At 45.7% G+C, this 20,174-nt stretch overlaps 1 protein-coding gene across 1 annotated transcript; it reads left to right on the forward strand.

Moving 5' to 3' along the window:
- Positions 1 to 10,149: 10,149 nt before the first annotated feature.
- On the forward strand, positions 10,150 to 15,382 carry CD8A (CD8a molecule). The gene is given in 7 exon segments (XM_027691262.1): positions 10,150 to 10,278; positions 10,281 to 10,338; positions 10,905 to 11,270; positions 11,767 to 11,856; positions 12,351 to 12,467; positions 12,843 to 12,873; positions 14,507 to 15,382. Coding segments are annotated over 7 exon segments (837 nt in total). The 3' UTR covers positions 14,553 to 15,382.
- The last annotated feature ends 4,792 nt before the right edge of the window (positions 15,383 to 20,174 follow it).

Consider the following 20,174-nt stretch of genomic DNA (forward strand, 5'->3'; position numbering starts at 1 on the left):
CTTAGAACATACTGCATATATGTTCTATATAGAATAAATAATATATAGAAAATATATAGAGAATACAGAAAATATATATTCTATATTATAAAAAAAATATTCCAGTTACTCTCTCAATAAACAGAGCATATCTTGAAAGCATTAAAATATTCAAAGATACAGAGGAGAAATACAGGTATTTCAAGCATTGCAGTAAATAGTCTTAATGTTTTTGTCAAACTTCTTTAAATGCATTTTTATAAAATTGCCAGTCTTCACAGAATATTTCAGTTGTTGATCTAATATTGGAAGTGCTCAATTTTTTTTTTATTCTTTTAAGCTGCCTGGTCATTTTTATTTGGATGGCCTGTGTTTTTATGATGCAAAAAAGTAAATAAAATCAGGTGCAATTGAAAACATTCAATTGAAAACAAGCTAGTGATAGGAGAGTGAAGTTACCTCTGATTTTAAAGCTCCTAACACATAAAAAAATTAATTTTGCAGAGTCATAAACACAGCTGAGTGAGGCACACTAAAGAAGAGGTTGAATAACATCTCTGACAAATGGTTAAACTTTAAATCCGTGCAAAAGGAAAGAAGATACATTATCCATGGGCGCTGTTTAAATTCCTTCAGATTTATCCTTGGCCAGAACGGCTCCGTGCAGAGTAGCCACTTATTTAATACGTTCTCCTGGCAGGAGAAATGGAGCCACAGCTGAACTTCTAAGCATCCAGATCAGATCTGTTAAATGGGAATTTCTAAATGTCTTTTTCTGTCACCGTATAAAATCAGATGTTTCCCAGAAGCTGCAAATAAACCCCAAAAAATCCACTGGGAAAAAAACTACTGTCAGGCAGCATAAGAACTTCTTGCCCCTGTTTTTCTGGACTTCATTGCATTTTATTCAATAAACTAAAAATAACAATGTGTTAAGTTTCTGGTTTATAGAAACCAGAAATCTTTTCTTTAATATTATTCTAATATTAATATTTAATATTTAATATTATTTCTGGTTAGTAAATTATATATTATTTGCTGAAATAAATAACAAATACTTGTGTATATCAATACATCTATAGTGTGTGCACTCAGGGTGAGATTTGCAGCTTCTGTGGGATTATAAACAAATATTTTTTATTCCAGCAACACGTATCAGACCAAGTTAAAAATAAATTTACACAAAATGTGTGTTTTGCTTCTCTACTGCTTTGCTATGGGAAAGGTAAATTTGAATTCATACAACAGTGGTTCTTTTGCATGAAACAAAACTTACCCCTGCTTTAAATGTTTGTGAGATGACAGGAGCCTTAATATTCCTCCCGTAGATGTTCATTTTTTTTCTGCTGAAGTTCGACTTCTCATTTAGCCTTTAAGATATACATGTGCATGAAGGGGGGCTGCATCACACTTTTAAAAGAGAGAATATCATTATTACTATTTGCACTTTCTGAGCTAGCTAATAAATTAAAACCAGATACAAAACACTCAAAAAAAAAAAAAGTCCCAGTGATGACATCAGCTCAGAAGTTTTTCTCTGCCAGGTAGAACATATCTATGTGCTTTTGCAACAGGGATCTCACACAGCAAACTTATTTTGTTCATTTAGCATAAAATCTCCAAACCCCTAAGATGAATCACCTAGCTTGCAGTCAGCATGAAAAGGAAACCTGCTCAGATGGCAAAGCCCTCTCCCATCTCTCCCAGAAGCTCCTTGGAGGGCTGGGAGCCCTCAGGCAGCCCAGCTGACATAGGCACTTATGAGTCTGTCTCCTTGGCTTTTTTTGGCTCAGGCAATGATAAACAGCTAAATTGTGTCTTGCCCTGGACTGAGCCTCTGCATCAGGCAGGAAAAAAAATGGTCCTGCAGAAATCTTGAGTGTCTGCAGGAGAAGTTTTGCAGCACTGACTTTTTCAAGGGCTTGAGCTTTGCCAGGAAACACTAAAGAGTTCTGGATTTCCCTGTGTAGAGCACGGGGAGCAATGAACACCTCCAAAGAAAAGTGAGGACAAGAGGAAACAGCCTGAAGTTGTCCCAGGAGAAGTTTAGTTTGGATATTAGGAAACATTTCTTCAGCAAAAGTGTTGTCAGGCGCTGGAACAAGCTGCCCGGGCGGGGGTTGAGGAATTTAAAAGATGTGTAAATGTGCCACTTGGGGACATGGTTTAGTAGTGGCCTTGGCACTGCTGGGTTAAGGTTGGGACTCGATGATCTTAATGATCCTCTCCATCCTAAACAATTCAGTGATTCTGTGATGAGCCCACAAGCTGGTGCCAACCACGGGCACCCTTCCTGCTGCAGTGAGCCCCATGTCCCGTCCCACCCCTTCCTCCACGCTGCGAGCACGGTGCAGAGAGCCTTACCCTGCCCCAGGTGCAAGCCACGTCGGTTTTTCTGCTCCTCTTCTCTGCTGGTGGTTAAAGCATCCAGCCAGGAGGTCGGGCACCGACACACGGTGTGCACCCACCCTCCCTCCCCGCAGGGCTGAGCAGGGAGGAGAGCTGTGGCTCAAGAGACATCTCTTGTCCCCAGAGCTGCGCGTGTGATCTCACCCACCACATATCCTGTTGCTCCCTCCCAGCGCGGAGAGCCGGGGCTGCAGGCTGTGCAGGCAGCATGAAGTGCAGCACAAAACCGTGGTGGTGGGCAGCTGCCTCCGGGGGCAGGCACGGCGTTCTGGATGCACGCTGCTCTTGCCCGGGGCAGCACGGCCCACGGCAGAAACCACAGCCGAGTCCCACCGTGCCAGAGAATCAGAGAATCACAGTATCACACAATCATACAATCAGAGAATAATAGAATCTTTTAGGTTGGAAAAAACCTCTAAGATCATCGAGTCCAACCTCCAACTGAATACCTCAATGCTGCATCACAAAGTTCCACGTCTACTTGTTTTTTGAACACTACCAGTGATGGTGACTTCACCACTGCCCTGGGCAGCCCATTCCAATTCTTAACCGCTCCTTCAGTGAAGAAATTTTTCCTACTATCTGACCTGAGTCCTTTTCCCCTTGTCCTGTCAACATCTGAGCTCTCTTCGGGAACACCAGGGAGGAGATGCTGAGCTGCTGGGGGCAGGGTCACAGGCAGAACTGCTGCTGTTCCTCAGCAAAGCTCAAGGTGCAATTCTTGTCCAGCACAAGCACGGGGTAAACTTGCTAACTGATGTCTCAGGGAGAGGTGCAGGGCTGCACTGACGCCCAGCTACGGGGCTTCAAAACATTAAGCCTTAACATCAATACTGAATGCAAAATTCAAGTTGGGATATTTCCTACCAGTCTCTTCAAAAACAATGAAGACAAAATATTCCTGGGGACAGGGATTGTATATTCCCTCCCCTGGTCCCCAAACCTGGGTCTCTCCTTGCTTTACCGAAGCTGGAACACAAACTGAGGTAGTTGCCCAGGATCAAACATCTTTCCTGGCCCTTATTCCTCTTCCAAGGGTGAAAAATCCAGAGGGCCCTGGAGTGTAAAATACAGAAAAGAAGAACTCACCTTCCTTCTCTGTCCACTCCCAACACCAAAGGTGTCTTGCTTGAGGTCCCAGGTAACCATGGAATTGCTTCAGTGCTCCCTGTGGGGGGAAGAAGGGGAGTGATGTACTAAAGATGGCCATAAGCATCCTTAGTGGTGCCATTTATGGGTGGACACACCATGGGGAGCTGGTGATACAGCCCCTTTTCCCTTTCCTGTGCTGTAAAGTGAGCAAGGGAGAGTCCCAAAGAGCTGTGGAAAGAGCCCTGTCCCACCACAAGCACAGAGGGACATGGACACAGGTCGTACAGGGCCAGGTGCTGAAAGGCTGGAGCCACACGAAGCTCAAACCATCTCCAACCCATCATCTTCCAGCTCACACGAACTGGACATGCAGGTTGGAAAGCCACAGGCAGTTCATGTGTGTGTATCTCCTGTATCCTGGATGTAAACACACCCAGAACACAGTTTCTTTCTGTATGCAGTGGTAACCACATGGAAGAGTTGGACTCTGCCCTTTTTCTCTCACTATCTGCAGTGCAGAGGACAGAGATGTTGGGAGAGCTGTGGAGAACTGCGGGATGCATTGTTGAGATGAATGTCCTTGTGCAGGGTCAACAGCTAAGGGAGATGTAAGTGTTCTGCATTAAAGAATGAGATAATTGGAAAATTAATAGTGTTTCAGAGGAAATGGATGTGGAGATTCATAACAAATGGCTTCCTTAACGTGACACATTGAACTGAGATCTCACAGTTAAGAATATAAAAATGACTGGTTTGGCTCAGAGCAGAGGTTTATCCAGACAACTTTTCTGTCTCCAACATTGGCTATGAACAAATTGCCAAGGATTAATGACAAGACAATCATATATGACGCTCTCCTTTAATATTCAGTCTATTTTTAACTAAATAGATTTCCTGAGCCTGTTGCTGTCTGTCGAGTAACCCAAAGTGAATTTCTCTTCCAAGCACTTGCCCAGGCTCTGCATCCACAGTGTCCTTTGTTGGGGTCATCACTGGGTGAAGAATGATTTCTTTTGCTTTCAGCCTCACCAACATCAGCTGCATCTGCTGCCCCTTACTGTCTGTATTAGAAAAGGCAGGGAATAATCAATCCCTCTCCACTCTCTCCCAGCCACTCACAGTTCTGGAGACCTTTAGTGTTTAGCCACTTAAATAAAATTTTCAGACCAAGGAGTCCTAGTCTACCATGCAAAACGCATCCCAGATCTCTGATCCTACATTTTGCCCTGCTCTGAACCTTTTCTTGTTCTACTAGTTCTTTTTTGAGTCCTCTCTGTGACATGAAGGGTGATACCAAGACACAGCATTCAAGGATTTATACAGTGCATTGGACCATGCACTGGCCATGGACTGGACCACTGGACCATACAATGACAAAGCTGTCTGTGTTCTCTGTTTTACACTCCATTTCATTCCTACTTGGTAACATCCCATTTGCTTTTCCTGATGGGCAATGAGTTGATATTCCCACAGTAGTACCTGTCTTATCCCAAATTTTCACCCCTGAATTTGACTCCTGATTTTATAGGAAAGCCAGGACTGGTTTTCCTTGAGTGGATCACTTCACAATCACCTGCTTCAAATTTCACCCGCCCCTGTATTGCCCAGTCTCTGAAAGATCCAGCTGCTGCCCTTTAATGCAGCCATCCCTCCTCCCCTCTGTCCCTTTAGAACAAGGTGTTGTGGCTCAGAGTTGCATCTTACGGGTCTAATTCAACAGGAAGTGTTGGGGTTTCTTTTCAAATAAATGCAAAATTGAGTAGAAATAACTTGTATGAGCCAGCAAACACTCTTAGTAGGACCACAAAATGGATGAAGCAAGTAATCTCAAGCAAGCCTTGAGTTTCCATAGTGCCAGCACTGCCAGCACGAGACACAGAGAAAGGAAATGGGAACCCTTCCTCCATTCCACTATCTGTAGCCTGCTATGGAAATTGAAGTTCCCTCTCAAAGGTTTTAACAGTAAAGATGCACAGCAACACCCTTTTCTGGGAAAGTCCTCCTGCACCACACAGATGCACCCAGAAACTCCCTGAGTTATCTCCACCAGGATTTCCAGCCCAAGGTCTTCAGGGAAGAAGGTTAGTGGGCAGCAAGGAAGGAGATCACAAGACTCTGGATTGATGGTGACAGGAGAAATCAGCTCCCAGGGCTGTGGGGATAACACCAAGGCTATGAGACCCTGGAAGGGGGCTGAAATCAGAGGACAACAATCAAACAGTGCCTTGAACCCAACAGAAATTCAGTTCTGGAAATTGGAAAGGAGATGATGAGCCCAGTTCACCAAGTAAAGACTACTGGAACTGTTCAGACAAAAGTATTATACACTGGACCCAAACAGATAATTTCCTTTTCTTAAGGGAAGTCTATAAATAGTTAGAAAAATTTTAGATCTTTTATAGTTCTGGACTGGATCTCTGTGGTAGTTTGGAGATTGGAGCAGCAGAAAAACAGCCTGTCCACTGTTAACTCCAGCTGGGGCACTGGCAGAGTAAATTGTCACCCAGTCCTCAAAAGGTGCCATCAGAGATTGCTGATTTACCGAATGCCTGCACAAAGGAGCTCTGCAGCATCAAAAGAGAAGGTGTGGGAAGCCTCTGCAAGGAAAACTCATAACAGCTCCAGGTCTTTTTCTATCACACTTCCAGCTGAGGTACCAAATTATGGAGATTTTCAGCCCAGTGATCAGTTAAAGGGCTACACCACGAAGAGGTGGGAGCACGGGAATGTTCGTGGTTTGCATTCTGGATTTTAAGCTGTGTGACGTGTACATGTGAGAGTACCCAGAAGAGTGGGCAGTATTGACCACTGAATTGGAAACACATGGCTACAGTGGAAACACAGAGTGTGAGTACCTGTTGTGTGACAGTTTCACTTGACATTCTGCAAGCCCCTTTGGTGCTGCAAAGCTTTGCAAAGAAAAAGGGGGGCAGCAAGTTGCTCATAAACCACAGCTTCACTTCACACCGGAAGGACTGTGTGCTGGAGTCTCAACATTTTATTTTTTCCTCTGTTTGAAGAAAAAAAAAAAAGCTCGTGATTTGCGACTAAATTTTGAAATCTTCATTAAAACTTTCCATTCCTCCTCGTGAAAGAGGAATGGAAAGTTTCAATGCAGTCCTTCAAAGGTTTACAACAGGAAGAGTCAGCAGTGCTGTGGCAAACACAGTCTGGTGTCACCTCCTGAGTTACCATCACTGATCACTCACGGGGATCAAACAGCGCCTGCAGCATCGTTGCTTGGCAATTGGACATCCTTGTGGAGCACTGTGAGGAGACACCATGGGCAGCAGAACAATGGACCTGACAGAGCACAGTCATTTTGGGGCCCTTCTGTGTTCACCAGCCATCTCAGCGCGACTGCCATGTCCTGAGGGACACCACACAATGTCTGGTATTACTGACACTAAGAAACTGAAGAGTTTCTTACCCCTTGAAAAAGTCCCTGAGATCTTTCCACAAAATGACTAAGAAGTCAAACATATCCAAAACTCAGCATCTCCTCAAGCTCTGGTGCCCCAGCTCCCTCTCATTTCCCATGCCCTCTCTGTCAAATGGATGTAAGCAAGCACAGAGGAGGAATCTTAAATTCATCTCCTGCCAAGCCTCATTCAAAATCAGGTGGATCCCTCTTGCTCTGTCTTGCCCCTGCATGATTTTCTCTCTTTTCTCCTTGTTCCTGCCTTCTTCTGCTAATTATTTGACATTAATTAAATAAAGACCTAGGCTAGCCTTAGTATATAAAGATAAACCTCGGTCACAATCACCTTAGGTTGGAGTTATCAGAGCCCTGCAACCTTAGCTATGAGTAAACTGAAACTTATTGGTAAGTTTGGGAGAAAAAAGAAATTATCCTTTACTGTCTAATCAACCTGTCTGTTCTCCTGACTTCTCTTATATGATGCTCTGCAGAAGTCACTGGTTGTCCGAGTGTTCTTTCTTCTTCCTTAGTCATATGATAACTGAGGCACTACAACAGAAATTTTTAATAAAACATGTTATTAATGCTGGTGTTCATTGATTTGGCTTAGGTCCTCAGTTAAACAATGACAATCTATTGTAAAATACTGTCTAGAGAACAAACAGCCAAGCCAGGACATGCTAAAGGCAAGGAGATTTCTTAATTAATCTGATTAACCAGCTTCTCCTCCAAGTTTCAGAATTGGTCATCAGTGTTAAGCTTATGTGAACTGACCTAAATTATTTCTACAAGTGTTGATTTTAAAGCAGAGCTTTTTCCTGGAGGCTCTGTTTGTGTCCTGGAGCTTTCCTTAATCAAATAATTGCCACTGCAACTGCTTTAATTTTTCTTATTTGTTCCTGTGTGAAATAGAAACAGCATTGTGTTAAGCAATGCCAAAACACAGAAGTCAGGAAAAAGTAGATGTGTGACAGCCCTCTTGCAGCTGTATCTCCCCACTGACAGCGAGCTTTTGCCTTGCCTTTAAAGGGTATATTCATTACCAGAGTGTTGCAGGTGGCAGAAAGGAGCAGCTTCCCCCGAAGCCATCTGCTGTGACTCCCCAACATCACCCTTGCCCAGCACAATGGGAAAGCGTCAGAAGAGGTAGGGAGGGACTGGTGATATCTTTTGTGTACTGGTGAGCCACAAAGTGCTTCAGCTAATAAGTGTATGAAGAGAAAAAGGAAACCTCTGAGCTGTGACGCAAAGCACGAATGTGACAAAGGAAATGGTGGCCTTGCATGGAAACCAGTTCAATCCATGAGCAACAAGGACCAAGGTCTCCTCTACACACAGGAGGGGAATCCCTGGGTGCCACTTTGGTACCATGGACTGATTAATAGTAAAATTCATCATTTATCAGAGACAAGAAAGAAGGGAGATATCCCTACTGAGAAAGGAAGTAGCCCTTCCTGGAGGATCCTTTCATTGTACAAGTTCTCCCAGCACATCCATCACCACACCTCCAAGGACATGCACTACATACTGTAGTGAAGAATCCATGCTCTACAGCAGAGTGAGAACCTAGTCTTGACAAATTTTTGACCCATACTCATTTACCAACACATTCACTTCCATTTGAACCAAACTAAAAAACGGGGAATGAGGAATTTTCCTATTTTGGTCTCCAGAAGGTTGTGCTTTTGAAAATGCTTTTGAAATACAATTTTCTGCCACTGAGTTGTAATAGTGATGGAGAGGGGAGGACTCAAACAACAATCCCAATGGATGGCAGGAACCAGCTCACTTCAGCACCCAAGAAAACATGAGACTCAACTCTAGTCAACTACAAGGCAGGCCCCTAGTTCAGTTCCTTGTCGACATTCCTCCATCAGCCTGTGAGGATGGGCACTTCCCAAGAGCAGCTTATCCCATTATAAAGAGAGGATGAACCGTAGTTAGAATCAGGTAAATAAACTGCCCACTGAACCAGAATGAGCCTGTGCAAGTAGCATCACTTAATGTCACATCTGGAGGTGGGTGGAGCACTAAAAGTTGTCATTTGGCTCAAGTCTGATGTTCACATCTGCTTGACAGGATTTTGAGATCCAGATCCTTGTAATGTTATTTAATGTATGAAACCCGTTCACCCTTTATTTTGTCAAAATCTACTATTTCAAGTAGACATCACAACTACCACAGCCTCATGAAAGTATGAATTTCACACATCTCAGCAGGCTAACAGCAGCTTTCTTCACTCACCAGCAGGCTTTGAAGCTCAGTGAAATAAACCCAGTTCCTAAACCATTGTCCATAGCTCAGCTCTGAGTAGCTGTCCCAACAGCAACATCATCAAAGTCAGCAGCACCTGTTGTCTGACAGACACAGGATTAAAAGCCTTTCTTTGCAAAGGGGTAATAGAAAAACCAAACCTCATACAAAAAAATCCCAAGCAACAGGATAGCCTGGAAGAAAGAAAGAAATCCAACACCGGCCCAGCCGCTCGCAATCTTATGAAACTATTGTTATTGTATGTGCAGAGCTCCAGGAAGCATCACCCATCCCCAAGTGCAAATGGTCACCCAGAGGCAGCAGGAAGGGCCCTCTCTGTTGATGCATACAAGGGTTTTCTTGGCAGGGCGGAAGACCCTGTGGTTAGAGAAGAGAACCACAAGTTGTTAAAACAAATAAAAAGCAAAGCATACCCCAGGGCGCTCTTGGTATGTTCAGCTGACAGACCACCTGCCTTGCACAAAGTGGCTTTTGCTGAGCAATTGCAGAGATGAATTGACCAAAGAAGAATTGCAAAGAGAACAATTAAACACCTGAAGAAACCATCTGTGTGCCAGCAACACGTGTGCTTGGAGATAAATGATATGTATATAAATGCCATGAAACACCTGTGTCTCACTTGCTGGGTACGAGAATACTCTGGGCTCTGCCATCCGCATGAGAGCCACTGAGTGTGCTTAAGAGAAGGATGGAGAATCCCTTACAAGAAACACAACCTGAGGCCTTCAGCCAAAGGGTGGGACTTGTCTGTGACTTTTGTGGAGCTGGAGCTGCTGCAGACCCCCAGAGGGCTGGGGGACAGCAGGCTGGGGTGCCTGATCCTACCTCAGGCATGAGCAGCAGCACTCTGGATCTCTAGGGAATTCATGGAGGCAAAATCCTTGAGTAAGAACAGAGAAGGATAGAAGAACCCGAATTTGAACTTAGAATTTAATTTCTTCAGAAATCTTTTTTTGCGCTGCATTTTGCCGCAGATGCCGAGCACCGTCTCTTTACCCAAGAGGGTCCTGATGACATCACATCCTCCCCAAAGTGAGATGCAGCCTCCAAAGTCAAGTGAGAAAGATCATCTCAGCAGCACAGCGCCGTCTCCAAGGACAAACACTCCCAGCAGAAGATGGATGGGTCTCCTGCCCTGCTCCTCCTGCTCGCTCTGGGACTCTGTGAGTATGGACACAGGGTGGTGCAGCCCCTTTATCAGGAAGGGCATGGGCCTTTCTTCCACTAAATCCAAGAAATTGAGCTAAACAGTTAAAAGGGGGGGGGATAAACCAAAAAGGTTGACTTTGAGACGTGGTCAGTAATTGCGGAGGGAAAGGCGGCATCACCTAAGCCGGCGCAGGGCAGCCAGAGGGGTGGCTGCAGCAGCACGAGCACCGGGAAGGGAGCCTGGTCGGATGAGTGGTTATGGAGGGGAAGGAGAAGGGGAGAAAAAGGGGGCTTAGCAGTCAGTGCTTTTAGAGATTCATTTCAGATAATCTGGGAAGGGGTAACGTCCTGAGTAGGCAGCTGGAAGGGCAACACCCATCTTTCAAGCCTACATGGCTGATTGCTGAGCACCCTCCATGCACGATTCCAGCAAGGACTCCAACTAAATCTTCCAGTCATCCAGACAGTGTGGTTCTCCCTTTGCATTTGTACTTCCATCCCATGGATAGAGCAGGAGATTTTTCCCAGAGGGACCATTGGCTCTTCCCAAGCAGTTCCAGTAAGGATTTCTCTCCTCCAGGCTGCCCCAGAATCCATGGCCAGATGTATGAGATGAAGGTCAGGTTTCGTGACAGCATCACCCAGATCCGGGTGGGACAGCGGCTGGAACTGCAGTGTCAGACTGACAAGAAGGACAGTGGCATGTTCTGGGTCCGCCAGGACAAGAGTGGGACCCTTCACTTCATTGTCTTCATCTCTTCCCTATCCAAGATCACCTTTGAAGGGAATCAGAGAACATCCACACGCTTCGAGGCCAGCAGAGGCAACGCGTTCTATCATTTGGTAGTGAAGTCTTTCACACAGCAGGATGAAGGGAATTATTTCTGCCTCATGAACATCAACCAAAGGCTGTACTTCAGCCCTGGCCTGCCTGCCTTCTTCCCAGGTCAGCAACATCTCCACCCAACCTTGCTTAGCTCTGCCAAAAAGCCCTCCTGCCTGTGCCTTTTTTAAGCAGTCTTCTCTCCCACAAACCCCCAAACATCTTGTGACCAACCCACTGCTCCTGCTGAAGGTTCCCTGCTTGCCATCTCTCCTCATGGTATTGCTCCTGCCCAAAGGCAAAGATGATTGGGCAGACCCAGCATCATTTCCCCATCCCCACTTCTCCATCCTACACATGGCTCTGAAGAGATAACATCAAAGCAAAGTCCAGCACTACCCCTCCTTCCTCACCTCACATAGGTCCCAAAACTCAGGGTGCTTATGAGGATGGTGGGAGACAGCAAGAAATAAGGATGCTACAGGTCCTTACTGGCTCCTGGGAGACCCTCCTTGGAGGAGTCCCAATCTAAAATCGGATCTGTGAAATTCCCATGGAGCTGAATACAGGAGCATCCTGTATTTGCCTACATGCTGAATTCATCTGTTTTCACTCATAGTCACCACCACAGTGGCACCCACCACAACAAGACCCACCACCCAGCATGACATCACCAAAAAGGACCCCTTCCTGGAGACATCAGATCCAGGTAACCTGAATGGAGGGAGAGAGAGGGGAAAAGCTGGGCTCTAGTCCACTGGTACTGAGGGGGATGGTGCAGGCATTTTGGGACAGGAAGAGACTGAAAATCCATAGAGCTTTATCCGAGTTGGAAGGATTAGACTCTAACGTTTCATCCCAGCTAGGAAAGGCTTAGGATAAGGTTAAGAGTATGAGCATGCCTGGGCATGCCGGGCCGAGGGGGAGGAAGGGAAGAGCCTTGGGGGCTGGGGCTGGTTTTACTCTCATCAGGAGACACAAGAAAACATGTGGCTGTGTCCTCCCTCGAGTGCCCAGGAAAATGCTGGAAGCAGCAGCACTGATGAAGAGCATTCCTGCAGGCCCAGGGGAAGCCCTCTGCCTCACCACCAGCCTCGTGGAACGCCAGGCAGGGCCCTTGTCATCTCCCTTGGCTCCAGCAGAACTGGCCTTAACACCAGCTGTGAGCACCTCATGAACCTTTCCTCTTCTCCATTCCTGCAGAGACCAGCATGGAGAATGAGCTGAATTTCTTCTGTGATCTTGTCATCTGGGCCCCCTTGGCAGGTGCCTGCCTCCTGCTCCTCATCGCCCTGGCCATCACCATCACACTCTGTCAACGTAAGACTCACCACCACCCCCTGTAGATGCTGCTGAGGGATTTTCAGCAACATGCCAAAGTCCCTGGGGACAGACAACAGAAATAATTCACCCTCAGGGTTCCCAGGCTGACCCTGCTACTCACCTCACATTTTAATTCATCAAAATATTCAAAATATTTAAGTGGGAACTTAATTACTGTGGGAATGTGAGCTGCAGCACCACTCCCTGGCATGGATTTCCTACAACATAAGCCTGGTTTATCCATTGTTAGTCTCAAAGATATCAGCTACTGTGGAACATCAGCCCTACCTCACTGCAGTGTTTCTTTACTGAGCTGTGACTTGGTAGCTTTGAACTAAAACATTTTCTTTCTTATTTTCTTTCTTATTTTAGGAACCAGAAGACGAAGATGCAGGTGTAAAAGGTTAGTAAGTGACAGGCATTGGTGTTTTTCCCTTAAACTTGGCAACATCTCAGTTTCAGGTGATAGAGCAGGCAGGGGCCCAAAAGCAACCTAAAAATTCTTCATCTGATGGGAGAGGTCTGTGTAATGACTTAAAGGCAAAATGAAGGCAGAATTTCTCTTCTCCCATGGTTTTGTTTGGGTTTTTTTTTGCTTTTTTTATTTTTATGTAATTCAAATCACGGAGCCCTGACACTGCAATAGACACAAACCAGAAAGACAGGAGGGGCTTGTGGAAGCCCAAAAACTTTGCACATCACATAATGCTCATAACTAACCACATTTCTGTGCTCCCAATGCACCACTTCAAACTTGAGCCTGGGGGAGACTCTATTTCATTCCTTACCCTCCCCAAACCATTCATTTGATTTCATCACTGGACATTCAGGTGTGCCCATGGATTAGATGCAAGTTATTGCATCCCAAATCCCCCTCTGAACCATTTTGGACCAACATCACCATGGCTTCAGGCCTCCATTTCCCCTGCAGGCATTAAGGAACAGCAGCAGGGAGGCTGCTGCAAACTTGGATGACTTTCCTGAGAAACAGCACTCCAGACAGGAATAGATTTAAAAGTAACCCAGTTTCTATGCACTCAGGAACACTTTTTTTGTGCTTTCCCTCCTGCCACCCCAACCCGCCCATCATCCTGAGTCACAAGGAAAACTCCATCACAAGGAGAATTGCATTTTGCCAGTTTGGAAAAAGAAATGCTTTTGCCCACATTCATTACCTTCTGCAAAAAGACCTCCCTGCAGCAGGTTTCTTCACATCCCCTGCTCTGCAGGAAACCACTCCTGCAGTTTTGCAAGCCTTAGGCACCCTGGGGCTTGTGGCCAGAGACCCACCAAGAAATCATTGCTACTGCTCCAGGCAGCCAGTGCTGGGCTAGTGCTTGGAAAAGCTGGGTAGCCATGGAAAAGCTGGGACAGCATGTTCACAGCTCTGGAGTCTCATTCTTTGCAAAGCAGAGCATCTTTTAAATCAGATAAATTCATGTTCTTTGTTATACAGCCATGGGGCTTATAGTAAGAAAGGTAATTTTTTTTAAGGCAGAAGGCTTTTTTTTTACCTGTCTGAAAAAGAGAACAGACTGTCATTGTAATGGCGAATATTTATTATAGCCAGTGCTTTTCTGATTCTTGTCTGCCTTTCCAAGGGAGAAATGATAACAAAGAGCTCTTCAGGCAGCCTTGCTTAGGACAATGTTTGCATTCACTTATCTCAATCCCTGTTGCCAGGATGTTCAGTTCCTACAGAGAAAAAACACCTGCAGAGCTCTTCAGTTTTGTATAGATGGAGTGGTTGGGTTACAATAGAAGTCAGAGACAAATTTAAAAAGCCCCGTTTTCTTAATTAGTGTAAGAATTGATCATCAGTGTGTTTTAAGAAAGTCTTTCTGCTGGCTGTCACTACCTGAAATGTAGGCAGATCCTTCATTAGCACAAAGATGACTTCAGAACATTTTGCAGCCTGCTCTTGCAGGTCCCTGGCTGCAGACCAAGACTAAACAAGATCATCAGCTCATCACACATTAATTGCCTCTCTCTTCCTTTCCCATCAAAGGAAATCAAACCCTTTTCTCTCTCTCCAGGCCTGTGCAGGGGAAGCCCCACACCAAACCCGGCATGATAAACTGACACCTTGCAGCATCCACACCTTTGGGCTTCTGGATCGTCCCCCGGGTGCTGTCAGCACACAAACCCATCTCCTACGTTCTCTACACTGTGACTGCACCTCATGCACTCTGCCCTGGCAAACTGGAAAAGACAAGATGGAGCACAGACACCCAGACAACCAGCAGCACTGTTTCTGGGAACTGCACCCTAAAGCACAGCTCCTTCCAAAACTGGAGCTTTTCAAATCGATTCCCAAGGCCAAACGCCCTCTCTGTTCCCAGTGACAGGGTTCAGGCAAAGGAACCAGGTCAATCCTGATGCTGACAGGCATCAGTGATAAAATGATGAGAAATTAGGATACGAGCTGGACCTTTGCTCCAGTGTGTGTTACTTCTTTCTAAAACACAGCCAGGGCCTGACTTTGCTACACAGTGAGTTAAAAACAAATGCTCTCCACACATCCTCTGTTTGTGGTGCCATGTCTCTCCTAGGGTTTTTCCTGTTTCATCTACTGTAATACAAGGCTGCATTGAGAAAGTACATATGGATTAAAGGACCTTATTTTTTAGGTTTTTACAGTCCTGGGGGCTAAGGTTTTCCCTCATGCTATCCCTCTGTTGCTGCTACTCCCACTTCCACCAATTTCAGCAGGAATTTGGCCTGAGCAAGGAAGGTGGGACGTACTTTCTTTCTGAAAGAAAAAAAGAGGTGTGTGTCACTTGTTTTGGTTAAGTGTGACATTTAAGATGTTGATTTTTTTGGGACATGTTGATTGACTATGGTTAAGTTCTGTTTTTTCCGATATGTATTTGATGTAAATATTTCCTTGTTACAGTTGCAAATCAAAAACTGAGACAGAAAATAAAATTATTCTAGTCAGATTCAATGAAGTGTATTTCTTTCTTTAGTTCCTAGCCTCAGAAATGCTAAAATCCTTCATGAAAATAACAAATGAGAGTTTGAGAAAGTTTTGGATGAGGGAAAAGCCAGTGATTTATACAACAGCCTAAGACTTAGGATACCAGAGTTCAGCTTCCAGCTTAGCATAGCCTAAAATCATCTCAAGGGATCTTCCCAGGGATTTGCTGATGGGCCCAGGAATACTCCTCCATCCCAGGAAGGTGCTATGAAGGTGGATGAGATAAAGATTCTCAGAGTACTCTGGTATTCTTGTCACGGGGCTGATAAAAGCCTGGGAAAAGCAGAAGGAAAGAAACTCTTTGATAGTCTCCTCCTCTGCAAACAAGCTGGGAAGGAGGGAAATTGAGAGAGTAGTTCTTCCAAACTTACTTGAGTGTAATGCTTAATTAAAAAGAAATTAAATTAGGGACTGGATAAGTGTATCTAAACAATAGCAGGCCAATACTAAATGAGAACTACACACACTATAAAGAAAAAATTCACAAAAAAGCCTCAACATGGAAATGTCTGTGAATTCACAGATATGAAGCACTAAGACACATTCAACTTATTAAGGGGCCCCACTCAAACCCCAGGTGCTCAGGTGGGGAGTAGCAAGGCTCCAACATACAGACAAACAGCTCATACCTTGTCTCTCTCTCCTATGAGATCAATTTTATTATTGGGTTGTCCCAGAGTCTCTTACTGAATTAATTTGAGCTCAAAGTTTTCACTAAAAAACCATAACTCAAAGTGTTTCTGCAAAACAAGATGTTCCAAGAGGTAGGAACATCCCTACCTCGCTGGTACCATAACCTACAGTTCTTTCCTCACTGTTCTCAGTCACTTTATCCTGGGTTTTCACACAACACAAGAGCTTAAGTCTGCATCACACCACCTTCCTGTAACCCAGGCTGTCAGGCAATGCTCTTTCTGGTCTGGTACTGACCCCCACACAAAATCCTCTTCCAACAGATGAGGAACTGGGAGTAGAATATCTTGGGTTTGAGGTGTTTTTTTTTTGTTTCAGGGCGAGGGATTGGGGGGAGTTGTTTCTTGTTATTTTTTCCAGTAGCCTTCATTTGCACTGGAAATCAACATCTGGAAAAGAATTAAGCTCTGGGATGGCTCCTGCCTCCCTCTACATATCTTCACACTGATTCTCCAACCCACACTCTGCAGGGCACAGGTCACTCAGCACCCAAGGGTACATCCTGCTCAGCACAACCCTCAGGACCCACCATTCATCCAGGTATCCCCAACCCAGACTAACACCAACCATCACACCACTGCCTCTGCCCCCACTATCTACTGATTCAAGCCCTGGTGGCACAGACAGACACCTTAATAAAAGAAACCAAAACTGAAATCTCATCTCTGAACATAACTGGAGCCTGCAATAACAAATCCATGAATCCAGACAGCTCCCAGCACTCTCAGCACTGCAAGAAAAGGACTGTCCCTGCAATTCCAATAGCACTGCCTGTATGGCACATTCCCTCTTCAGAGGGCGGGTTTCACTCTGAGGGCCTGGCTGTTTGCTGGGTATCAGCAAGTTATTAAAAATACAGGACTGTTCACTGAACTCTGTCAGCACCTTTCATCTTCTTACTTGCTAAACAACAGCCAGGCATCACCTTCAATTCTTTATCATCGTTTCTGCCTTTGCATCCCTAACACACAGATCTTGGTGGTCTCTGATTTTGGTACTTTAATCTGTCAATGACCAAAGGGATGTAACACCCAAACTGCACATTCAGCTTGGCTGCAAACTCCATATAAGGTGTCAGTAGAAATATTATTCCTCCGTCCCACTGTAACAGGTACCCTGAGTTAGCAGCAATCCTTAAAGGAATTCAATTTCAAAGAATTTCCAGCCCTCCACCTGTGGATTTTCTGAGAGATACTACATGTTCATGGACTGCTGTACATCCCAAGATACTCAGGGGTAAAATTTACCCATCTGTCTCTTCTTACACGGGCTTTTCTATTTCTGAACCCCTGCAATTTAAGTAGGTATTAGAAATACACCCAATACACTGCACTGAACTGCTGTGATTCTGCCTTTGCTACACAACCAGCACAAACATCCCTGCAGAAGGTCAGAAGGCTGAGGGGACCAGAACAGGCAGCTTGGGGCATGCACCAAAATAAACATTTATTTTTTTAAGTCACTGCCCTGAGATCCATGTTGCCCCAGAATGCCTCAGAATGCCCCAAAAATGAGCAACACCTCATGGGCAGACATGTCCAAGAGACATTTGCTCGAAACCACCACACCAACTCCACCAAGGAACCCTCCAGCAAAGGCTCTGACCCAGCACAGCTCTCCAAAGCAACACTGACTTGCCCTCACCAGCTCTTTCTTCCACACCATTCCATGACTGGTTCATCTTCCAGTTCAGGTCAGCTGCAGCCAGCTCTGCACCTCGGATTTACACCTAAGGCTCAAGAGGGCCTGTTAAGTTTTTCATTTACAAGCAGAGAACCAGACAGAGGTGATACAGGTAGCATCACTTGATGTTTCATCCGGAGGTGGCTGGAGCACTAACAAGTGACATTGAGCTCAAGTCTGATGTTCACATTTGCTTGACAGGATTTTGAGATCCAGATCCTTGTAATGGTATTTAATTGATGAAACATATTTTCTCTTTGTTTTGTCAAAACCTGTTCTATTTAAGGTACACATCACAACTACCACAGCCTCATGAAAGTGTGAACTTCACACTCCCCAGCAGCCTGACAGCACCTTTCCTCACTCACCAACATGCTTTGATGCCCAATCCAGCACACCCAGTTCCAAAACCGTTTTCCATAACTCAGCTCTGAGTACCAGCCCCAATTGCAAATGACATCAAAGCCAGCAGCACCTGCTTTCTGACAGACCAAGGAAAATAAAGAAGCTTCTTTTTCAAAGGACTGATAAAAAACAAACCACACACAAAAACAATTATCAGGAAAGCAAGGAAGAAAGGAGTACATCAAATACCAGCCCAGCCCCTCACAGTCTGATGAAACTGTTGTTACTTTATGTGCAGAGCTCCAGGAAGCATCACCCATCCTCATGTGCAAATGGTCACCCAGAGACAGCACCGGGGCCCTCTCTGGTGAAGCAGACAAGGGGTTTTTGGGCAGGGCGGAAGCCCCTGTGGTTACAGGGGAGAAACACAAGTTGTTAAAACAAAATTAAAAGGAAATCATACCCCTGGGCATTGAGCACTCTCAGTGTGCTCAGCTGACGGACCACCTGCCTTGCACAAAGCAGCTCTTCAGAGCAAATGCAAAGAAGAATTGACCAAAGAAGAATTGCAAAGAGAACAATCGAGCACCTGAAGAACCCGGCTGTGTGTCAGGAATGTGTGTACTTGGAGATAAATGAGACACGTGGATCTAGGCCATGAAACACCTGTGACTCGCTGGGTAAGAAAATGCTCTGGGCTCTGCCATCCACATAAGACCCCTTGAGTGTGCTCAAGAGAAGGAGGCAGAATCCCTGCCAAGAAATCCAACCTGGGACCTTCAGCCAAAGGACAAGGCTTGTCTGTGACTTCTGTGGAGCTGGAGCTGCTGTGGACCCACAGAGGGCTGGGGGAGAACAGGCTGGGGTGCCCGATCCTACCTCAGGCCTGAGCAGCAGCACTCTGGATCTCTAGGGAAGACATCAAGGCAAAATCCCTAAAGCACCATTTACAAATGTTCAGGAAAAATGAGCCAAACTGAGCACTAGAACTGAATTTCTTCAGGACTTTTTTCCCCTGCATTTTGCAACAGATGCCGAGCATCATTTCTTTACCCAAGAGGGTCCTGATGACATCACATCCTCCCCAAAGTGTGACCCAGCCTCCCAAGTTGAGATAGAAACATCGTCTGAGCTGCACTGCACCATCTCCAAAGACAGACACCCCCAGCAGAAGATGGACGGGTCTCCTGCCCTGCTCCTCCTGCTCGCTCTGGGACTCTGTGAGTATGGACACAGGGTGGTGCAGCTCCATTCACCAGAGGGGCAAGGAAAAACCTTCCACTGAATAGAAAAAATTGGGTTAAATAGTTAAAGCGTGGGAAATAGCAAATAAAAAGGTTGACTTTGAGATGTGGTCAGTAATTGCGGAGGGAAAGGCAACATTGCCTCAGCTGGCGTAGGGCAGCCAGAGGGGTGGCTGCAGCACCACAAGCACTGGGAAGGGAGCCTGGTCAGACAAGTGGTTCTGGAGGGGAGGGAGAAGGGGGGAATAAAGAGGGTTTAGCAGTCAGCGCTTTAGGGAGTCCCTTCAGATAAGCTGGGAAGGGGTAACGTCCCTGAGAAGGCAGCTGGAAGGGCAGCACCCATCTGTAAAGCCCACATGGCTGATTGCTGAGCACCCTCCATGCACGATCCCAGCAAAGACTCCAACTAAACCTTCCAGTCATCCAGACACCATGGTCCTCTTTGCATTTGACCTCACAGTCTGAGAACAGGAAAGCAGGTTTGCTCAGAGGGGCCATTGGCTCTTCCCAAGCAGTTCCAGCAAGGATTTCTCTCCTCCAGGCTGCCTGAAGATCCATGGCCAGATGTATGAGATGAAGGTCAGGTTTCGTGACAGCATCACCCAGATCCGGGTGGGACAGCGGCTGGAACTGCAGTGTCAGACTGACAAGAAGGACAGTGGCATGTTCTGGGTCCGCCAAGACAAGAATGGGACCCTTCACTTCATTGTCTTCATCTCTTCCCTGTCCCGAGTCACCTTCAAGGGGAATCAGAGAACA

This window comes from Neopelma chrysocephalum, unplaced genomic scaffold, assembly GCF_003984885.1.
Source record: "Neopelma chrysocephalum unplaced genomic scaffold, ASM398488v2 Primary Assembly neopelma1_83, whole genome shotgun sequence".
Classification (NCBI taxonomy): domain Eukaryota; kingdom Metazoa; phylum Chordata; class Aves; order Passeriformes; family Pipridae; genus Neopelma; species Neopelma chrysocephalum.